We start from the raw sequence: 9,867 nt of genomic DNA, 5'->3' as shown, positions 1-9,867 counted from the left end.
GCTTTGTTCCCTTAGCATATTGTGATGTATTCGCACTGATTTTGGGTAGATTCGCGCGCGTGGAGGCCGATTTAAGGAGCAAAGGCGTCGCGAGCTAGAGATTTCGCCGGCTCAACGTGAGTAATGATTGTAAATGATATCCTGAGGGTTTGAAACCCTGGATTGCACATCGTAGTGCTATATTGAGGTGAGACACGCGCTGGATGATGAGCGTGGGGCCTTTTAATACTGGGGATTGTGACTTGGTCCGTCCCGATTTGATGATTTTACTGCATATTTGACTGAAACTTATTTGTTATCATCATGACTTGGGCTGATTGCCATATTTGGGCTTCGTGCCAACTATTTGCACCCTTCGGGGGATTTTTATCACTATTTCCTCACTGTTTTGACTTATTATTAAACTCAGTCCTGTTGATATCTACTGTTTTACAAACTCAGCCACTTTTACTCAGATTTGAAACTTAAATGATATTTCTAAATGACGTTTTGGGTTGAGAACTACTATTTTACTATGCCCGAGGGGCTTGTGATGATTTTTGGACTGAGTGAGGCCAAGGGCCATATGTGAGGATATGCTGAGTGATATGAGGCCGAGGGCCTGAGATACTTTATATGCCACGAGGTGGCTTGAGTGATGTGAGGCCGAGTGCCGAGTGATGTGAGGCCGAGTGCCGAGTGATGATGCCACGAGGTGTCTTGATATTGCGCTTGGGCCGTAAGGGGCCCCTCCCGAAGTGCACACCCCCAGTGAGCGCCGTCGACGAAATATATGGATCGGGCTGCACGCCGCAGCGATATATGTGGGTCGAGCTGCACGCCGCAGCGATATATGGATCGGGCTGCACGCCTCAGCGATATGTGGATCGGGTTGCACGCCGCAGCGGTTACTATATGATACTATTCTAAGAGTAATCTGAGAGAAAGAGCCCGAGGGGCTGAGAGTGTTCTGAGAATGAGCCCGAAGGGCTGGTACTGTTTTGAGATATTGCCCGAGGGGCAAACCTTATGTGTTCATCTTTCATATTTACTTGCCATTTTACCTATTATACAGTGATAATTTTGCCCGAGGGGCGGATTTTCTGTGCTTATCAGTACTACTGTTTTGCAATCATTGCGTAATTGTTGAAAAAGTCATTTTCACAAGAGGTTTAAACTGAGCTAAGATATTTTCTAAAGATTTCACAGCTTCACTGCTTTTCTCAAAGGGTTTTACACTGCTTCTATACAGCATGATGGTTTGCTTTACGTGATTTCTTACTGCTCAGTTGTTATTTACCTTTATTACTCACTGAGTTGGAGTACTCACTTTACTCCCTGCACCTTGTGTGCAGATGTAGGTATTTATACACCCGGTAGCGGGTTTTGGCTGATTGGAGGTAGGGGTTATCGGAGTTTAGCGAGGTGGCTGTCAGCGTTCGCAGCATCGCTTTTCTCCCTATTCGTTCATCGGTCATGTTTTGTATATTTCAGACCTTGTAGTTGTATTTATACTCTAATAGATGCTCATGACTAGTGACACCCCGATGTCGGGTTGTATTTGGGTTGTACTTCTGCGTTGTTGTGATATTATCTGCTGTTTAGCATTGTTAAATCAAGTGTTAGCATGTTTTATTGCTGTTTAGTTGTTTAACGTCGAATTGGATATGTGTCGGCTGACCTTGTCTTCACGAGAGGCGCCATCACGACCGGGTCTGGGTTTAGGGTCGTGACATTGTTTTTCCTTCTTTTGCCTTTTTAATTAGTTTCAGCCAACATGCAACTTTTTTGGTTGAGATTCCCAGTCCATTGATGATATTGGTATGGGTAATAAACCTAAATTGAAGGAAGAAATTTTTGGGTATAGTTTTACAGATCTTGCTCAAGTTTCACCGGTTTCAATTTCAATTTTGTTCTTCTGTATTTGTTTCTCCTTCTTCTGCTCTTCCAATTAGTTTTAACCCACATACAAGTTCAGGTATTAAGCCTAATTAAAAGAAAGAAAATTTTAGGTATTTGTTCATGGGTTGATTAAAAGAAAGAAAATTTTAGGTATTCATTGGTTCTGTTGCAATTTTACATTCAGATTTTGAGAGAAACACAGACGAATAGTAACTAAATGGAGAAAATATAAACGGAAACCAAGTGAAGGCCAAGAAGCAGCATAATAGAAATGAATTTCAACACTTTTTCGAGGGAGGAGTGCTTTTTTGTTTATTTTTTGAATCCCTTTGATAAAAATTCTGTTTCTGGTCATTCTAATTTTTTAGTAGCATATATTTAATAGCTCCTCTTAAGCATGCTGATTGTGGGTGGACGATAAATAAACACCATTAGGATCAATTTTCAAAAGATCCCCTTCTCGGAGCAATTGATGAGGCAAGTTTATCGTAGCCATTTTGCAATTGAATGAGTGAACCCTTTCTCTCATTTATAACCTCACGTTTTACTACACTTTTTTAGATTGCCATCTTTTGGTTCATTTCTGGTAAAGAAGTTAGTCTTTGAGTGATTGCTTTTTCCCCTTTTCCATTTGCTCTTTACTTTTTGACCTTTCACCTTGTCAATTTATTCTTTCTGTTATTGCAGTTGTTGCGTTCCATTGTGTGGTTGTGGTGTACTTCTGTTATCCAGTAGCGTTCCGACCGAAAGGTAAATTTCTGATCTTTCATCATTTACATATAGGTATTGTGAGTTTTTGCCTAGGTTCTTTGAAAATATTACTATAATATATACATATTAGCCATGTTGAACATATATTCACATTCAGGGAATAGTCGCCGACTGAAATGCCGAATGAAAATCATAAAAATGAAAACTTCGAAAAAGTCCACGCCGACAAGAAGGCTAGGCGACGCGAACCATATAGAATGATGCAATCCGATAAAAAAGAGGCCCTCCTAACACGAGCGCGAGCAAACAAAGCTCAAACAAGCAGGCGGCAACATGCTGCCTCCTCACTTATTAACAGTTCTGCTAACCCATCATCCTCTATGAGTGCTAATAGTTCAAGCGAGCAGTGTGCTCCTTTCATGGGATATTCAATTCTATACGAAACAGGTTAGATAACTAGATTATCATTTCTTGGTGTTATGCAATTAGAAATACATGTGTGTATTAGTTACCATCAAAATGATATACTTACACCCGTTGTTGTTATATGCCAGGAACAACATCTAATACAAGTCATGAATAATATAACAAAGTATCAGTAACAACCCAAGTGTCACCTCAATACATTATGTTAAAGACAGTTCCCAAATGTAAATTTTGCGGAGCCAAAAAATTTGAATACGAGCCGCCCGTATTCTGCTGTCGTAATGGCACTGTTAAGCTAAGTTCACACCAAGTACCAACAGAGTTGAGAAATCTATATCTAGGAAATACTAAGGAATCAAAGCATTTCGGAACCTACATAAGAACATACAATAATATATTTGCATTCACATCCTTGGGAGTAACCTATGACAGAGAATTGGCAAAGAGAAACAAAGGTATTTACACCTTTCGAGTTCAAGGACAGATGTATCATTTTATAAATGACTTGATACCAAGTAATGAAAAGGGAAGAAATCTACAATTATATTTCTTTGATAATGAAAATGAAATGAGAAATCGAATGATATGTTCCGATAAATTGAACGAGTGTACTGTGAAAAGTTTGATGGAAATATTAAAAATCAATCCTTACTCTGTATTTTAAAATCCTTAATAAATATCCCACAATTATCAGATTTTTATATTGCGCTTAAGTGTGATGCTGGTTTAGATCAACGGATATACAACCTCCCAACTACATCAAAAGTGGCAGGGATATGGGTAGAACAAGATACCAATAACTGTATCCCTACTCCACATATTCGAATTTATACAAAAAGCGATAGAAGGCAGTTGGTAAATTATTATTACGGCTGTTATGACCCATTGCAATATCCATTATTGTTCCCGTACGGACAAATGGTTGGCATTTGTCACGACCCAAACTCCGCACTTGTCGTGATGGCGCCTCTCGTGAAGACGAGGCCAGCCAACTAACCCAACTCGTCTTTTCAAAAGTAGTTAAACATAATTAAACAGCTTAAATATGACTTAATAGTATTAATTAGCGGAAATACAACCCAACACAGCCCTAATCGGGGTGTCACAAGTCACGAGCATCTATAAGAATATAATTACATTTACAAGTCTAGAAATACACTGAACAGGAATAATGATTAACATAGAAAGAAACGGTGCTGCGAACACTGGCAGACACCTCGCTAGACTACTACAGCTCTGCCTCCAAACAGCCAATACCCGCTACCGGGTGAATAAATACCTGCAATTGCACACGAGGTGCAGGGAGTAAAGTGAGTACTCCAACTGAGTGATTAATAAAGGTCAATAACAACTGAGCAGTAAAAAATCACGTAAAGCAACCAATATGCTGTATAGAAGCAGGGTACAATCCTTTGAGAAAACAGTGAAGCTGTGAAATCTTTAGAAATATATTGGCTCAGTTTAAATCTCTTTTGAAAATGATCTTTTCAACAGTTACGAAACGATTTCAAAACAGTTAGTACTGATAAGCACAGAAAAAAATCCGCCCCTCGGGCACAAATACCGCAGTATAACAGGTAAAAAGGCAAGTAATTATGCAAGATGAGCACATAAATCTCCGCCGCTCGAGCAATATCTCAAAACAGTACCAGCCCCTCGGGCTCACTCTCAGAAACACTCTCAGCCCCTCGGGCTCTCTCTCTCAGATCACTCTCAGAACAGTATCATATAGTAACCGCTGCGGCGTGCAGCCCGATCCACATCTCGCTGCGGCGTGCAGCCCGATCCATATATCGTCGACAGCGCTCACTGGGGGTGTGCAGACTCCGGGAGGGGCCCCTTACGACCCAAGCGCAATATCAAGCCACCTCGTGGCATATAACATAAGGCCTGAAAGCCTCCTCACATCACTCACAAGGCCTGAAAGCTTCCTCACATCACTCACAAGGCCTGAAAGCCTCCTCACATCACTCACGAGGCCTAAAAGCCTCCTCACATCACTCAACATATCCTCACATATGGCCCTTGGCCTCACTCGATCCAGAAAACATCATAAGCCCCTCGGGCATCAATAAAATAATAGTGCTCAGCCCAAACAACAGTGAAAATATCATTTAAGTCTCAAAGTTCAATTAAAGCGACTGAGTTTATAAAACAGTATAATCAACAGGACTGAGTTCAAGTAGTATATCAAAATAGTGAGGAAACAGTGATAAAAATCCTCGAAGGGTTCAGATAATTGGCACGAAGCCCAAATATGGCAATCAGCCCAAATCATGATAATAACAAATAAGTTTCAGTCAAATACGCGGTAAAATCATCAATCGGGACGAACCAAGTCACAATCCCCCAACGGTTCTCTACCCCACGCTCGATATCCGGCGTGCAAGTCACCTCAATATAGCACTACAGTGTGCAATCCGGGGTTTCAAACCCTCAGGATATCATTTACAATCATTACTCACCTCGAACCGGCGAAATCTCTAGCTCGCGACGCCTTGCCCCTCAAATCGGCCTCCACGCGTGTCGAATCTATCAAAAATCAGAGGGAATACATCAAAATATGCTAAGGGAACAAAGCCCAAGCAAAAACAATCAATTACGGGCACAAACCCCGAAATTACCAAAACCCGAGCCCCGGGCCCACTTCTCGAAACTCAGAAATTTTCACATCAATAGATTCCTTATTTCCTCACGAGTTCATACATACCAAAAGTTCTCAAATCCGACCTCAAATGGTCCCTCAAATCCCCAAATCAAATTTCAAATCCCTAGGCCCCAAACCTTCGGATTTCACCCCAAAAACAAGTAATCTAGTCAGGATATTTGATGATAATCCCATATTATTGACTAACAATGACCGCAAGTGACTTATCTCTAGTTTTCACATGAATTCTTACTCAACAATCACCCAAAAACGAAATTGAAGATTAGGGTATAGAACCTTACCTCTTTGATGAAGAACTTGAGGGATTTCTTGTTGGATTTCAAGGATTGGACAACATTTTTTGATGAACAAGGCACTTGAGCTTCTTCCTCTCTCTAGAATTGCTCTTCCCTCTCTCTAAAAGCTCCAGAATACCCCAAAATAACAAACCCCAAACGAGTTAAATGAAATGGGGTTCGGGTTTTAAAAACCCATTTTTGTACTGCCACGCCGCATGGGGCACCGCATGGGGCGCCGCGGTAGTGTAAAATTTTGCGCTGCTTTTGGTAATTTGGCCATAACTTCTTGTAGGAGTGTTCGAATAACGAACGGTTTGAAGCGGTAGAAACTAGATTCGAAAATCTTTCATTTGATAGGTTGATCATCACATAAATCCTTATATTTATTCAGATATTCTTGTCCAAAGTTTGGTCTTGTGCTGCACATTCGAAACTTTCGTCTAAAATGAACAACTTGGCTTGGACTTAGGCCTCTCTTTAGACCCCAAATTACTTATAATATGCCCCGTACACTTATTATCATATCCAATTGATATCCATCATATTAATAGTCCTCGTTTGCAGACAAAATAATATAATTAGCGCACATCAATTTTCTTAATAGCACTTCAAAAATTTTTCGGGGCGTTACATTCTCCCCCACTTAGGATCATTCGTCCTCAAATGAGAAGTAGAGTCCGCTCCCAAACACATAACATCATTTAAACTTGTTTCAATCATCAAAACACCTCAAACAACATCAAAACCATCAATTCACATCGAATTCAAACCTAAGTTCTTCTAAAATTTCCGAAACACGCATTTGATCAAAAACCCAACCAAATCACCTCCGAATGACCTGAAATTTTACACACATATCCCAAATCACATAATGAAGCCACATTAACTTTCGGAATTCCATTCCGACCCTCGGATCAAAATCTCACCTTTCAACCGGAAATCGCCAAAATACTAACTTCGCCAATTCAGGCCTAATTCTACACCGGACTTCCAAAACCAATTCCGATCACGCTCCTAAGTCACAATTCACCTAACGAAGCTAACCAAATCATAAAAAATCCAATCCGAGCTCATATACAAATAATTCAACTCTTGGTCAAACCTTTCAAATTCAAAGCTTTCAACTGAAACTGTTCTTTCGAATTCATTCCAAATTTTCCTGAAAATCAATACCAACAATCTACATTTGTCATAATACATAATACAGGGCAAGTCATGCCCGAGAACTGGCGATCAAAGTGCAAAAACTCAAAACGACCGGCTGGGTCGTTACAACATTGTGGTATTAAAAAACTCAAGCCTCCAACAACTCCTTCTAGAACACAAATGTACTGTGAATACGAAAAATAAGTGTAACCAATATGAGTTCAGTTGATGGATTCCTTGATATGGAAGCTAAAGTGATGCAAAAAGGCAAACGAAAAAGAGAAACTGTTTCTTGTCGTGAATACTATTGCTACCAACTCCAAATAAGAGATGATGAAAATATAATCTTACACGCAGGAAGATTATTTCAGCAATATGTTGTAGACGAATGGATAAAAGTTGATACTCAAAGATTAGATTTCGCTTCTTTTAATCAAGATTTATTTAGAATGGATGTGTTAGCAGGACTTTTAGATCTTTTACGTCGTGGTGAGAGAGAAGGCTCACAAGTAGGCAAGAACAGAATACTTCCACTTAGCTTCACAGGAGGTCCAAGAGATATGCGCCGCCGATACATGGATGCTATAGCATTAGTACAACGTTTTGGAAAACCCGATATATTTCTAACTATGACATGTAACCCTTCTTGGCCTGAAATTGAAGAAAACTTAATATCGACAGATGAAGTCCAAAATAGACCTGATTTAGTTAGTCGAATATTCCGAGCAAAATTAGAAGAGCTAAAAAAAGATATACTAAAAAGACAAATATTTGATAAAGTTGCAGCATTTTTACGGTAGAATTCCAAAATCGAGGACTTCCGCATGCTCATTTCCTTATCATACTAGATGAAAAATACAAACTATTAACTCCTGAGGCATATGACCAATTTGTTTGTGCTGAATTTCCAGACCCGAAAAGAAATCCCGATTTATTTAAGCTTGTTACACAACACATGGTGCATGGTCCTTGCGGGCAATTAAATCCGACAAGCCCCTGTATGAAGAAAAAAACTGGTCAATGTAAATTCAAATATCCAAAAGAGTTTGCTGAACAGACAACTAAAGGAAAAAATTCATATCCTATTTATAGAAGACGAAATATAGGAAAGACTGTAGAAATTAGAGGACAACTTTTTGATAACTCATGGGTTGTTCCTTACAATCCATTCTTACTTTGTAAATTTAATTGTCATATGAAAGAGGAAATTTGCTCTGATATTAAAGTTGTTAAGTACATTTATAAATATATTTGCAAAGGGCATGATAAAATTGCATTCCACATACACCCAAATGATACGAATATAGAAATAGATGAAATAAAGGAATACCAATCTGCTAGATGGGTAACACCACCAGAGGCAGCATGGCGTATATTTGCTTTTCCTATCAGTGAAATGAATCCAACTGTATACCATCTTCAGGTCCATCTTGATGGCCACCAAATTGTTTTCTTCAAAAGCACCGACAATATTACCAGAATTGTAAATAATTCTTTGATTAAAAAACCAATGTTAACTGAATTTTTTATAATGAATAGAGAAAACAAAGATGCTATGAATATGAATTTATTATATCGAGAATTTCCAGAATACTTTTTATGGTCAACAACGTACAAAATGTGGTCACATTGCCAACAAGGATATGCTATTGGTCGAGTTGTAACATGTCATCCAACCGAAGGAGAAAAATACTATCTTAGATTGCTCTTAATGAATGTAAGAGGACCAAAATCATATGAAGATTTACGAACTATAAACGGAGTAACTTGTGACACATTTAGAGAAGCTGCAAAAAAAGAGGACTATTACTTCGTGATAATAATTTAATAGAATGCATGTCCGAAGCAGTAAGTTACCAAATGCGATCCAATTTAAGACACTTATTTACTGTATTATTAGTTTATTGCAATCCCGCTAACCCAAGAGAGTTGTGGGAAAAATTTGAAAGTCCAATGTCTGAAGATTTCAAAAAATACCCGAACATGCATACAAGAGAAATTCGTTACAAAGTGTTAAGCCATATTAATGATATTCTTCATTCAATGAGTCGTGATATCAACAAATTTGAATTGACTAAAGACAAAATTCAACCATCTGTAGCAGCCAAAGAGGCTAAAGATGTACATTGAAAGAAATATTACCGTCAATGAACAAGATCTATTATTGCCATATAAATTAAACACTGAACAAAAAAGAGCTTACAATATAATCCTTGATAGAATATTTTCAACTAAACCCGGAGCATTCTTCATTGATGGTCCGGGCGGAACTGGAAAAAGCTTTTTATATCGTGCCTTATTAGCTACTGTGAGACATAGAGGATTTATAGCTTTAGCGACTGCAAGTTCAGGCGTTGCTGCTTCACTCCTTCCTGGAGGTCGAACTGCTCATTCTCGATTTAAAATACCTATTGATGTTGATGGAAATTTTAGTTGCAATATTAGTAAACAAAGTTCACTAGCATCATTGATTCGAGATGCGAAACTAATAGTATGGGATGCAATTTCTATGGCAAAAAAGGAAATGATTGAAGCACTAGATTTGCTTTTGAGAGATTTAATGGAAACAAATATGCTATTCGGCGGAAAGGTTGTTGTATTTAATGGTGATTTTCGACAAACACTTCCCGTCGTTCGTGGTGGAAAAAAGGAAGATTTTGTCGCGAAAGCTTACTATATTCTGAAATTTGGCATCAACTTGAAAAACTACAATTGTCTGAAAATATGTGTGCAAAAACTGACCCAGCTTTTTGTGAA

At 38.8% G+C, this 9,867-nt stretch overlaps 1 protein-coding gene across 5 annotated transcripts in view; it reads left to right on the top strand.

The window, feature by feature from the left end:
- Positions 2,365-9,867, top strand: part of LOC109232997 (replication protein A 70 kDa DNA-binding subunit B-like) — a 58,653-nt gene continuing 51,150 nt past the window's right edge. For 4 of the 5 annotated variants that reach the window (XM_019398717.1, XM_019398718.1, XM_019398719.1 and 1 more), the window contains exons 1-3: positions 2,365-2,467; positions 2,569-2,631; positions 2,750-3,039. In XM_019398717.1, coding sequence (XP_019254262.1) covers positions 2,769-3,039 — 271 coding nt within the window. In that variant the 5' untranslated portion in view covers positions 2,365-2,467; positions 2,569-2,631; positions 2,750-2,768. The remainder of the gene's footprint in view (positions 2,468-2,568; positions 2,632-2,749; positions 3,040-9,867) is intronic. The other variant, XM_019398720.1, reaches the window with a different exon arrangement.

This window comes from Nicotiana attenuata, chromosome 10 (assembly GCF_001879085.1).
Source record: "Nicotiana attenuata strain UT chromosome 10, NIATTr2, whole genome shotgun sequence".
Lineage (NCBI taxonomy): Eukaryota > Viridiplantae > Streptophyta > Magnoliopsida > Solanales > Solanaceae > Nicotiana > Nicotiana attenuata.
Note: the sequence above shows the minus strand (reverse complement) of the source record. Positions and strands in the feature narration are given on the sequence as shown.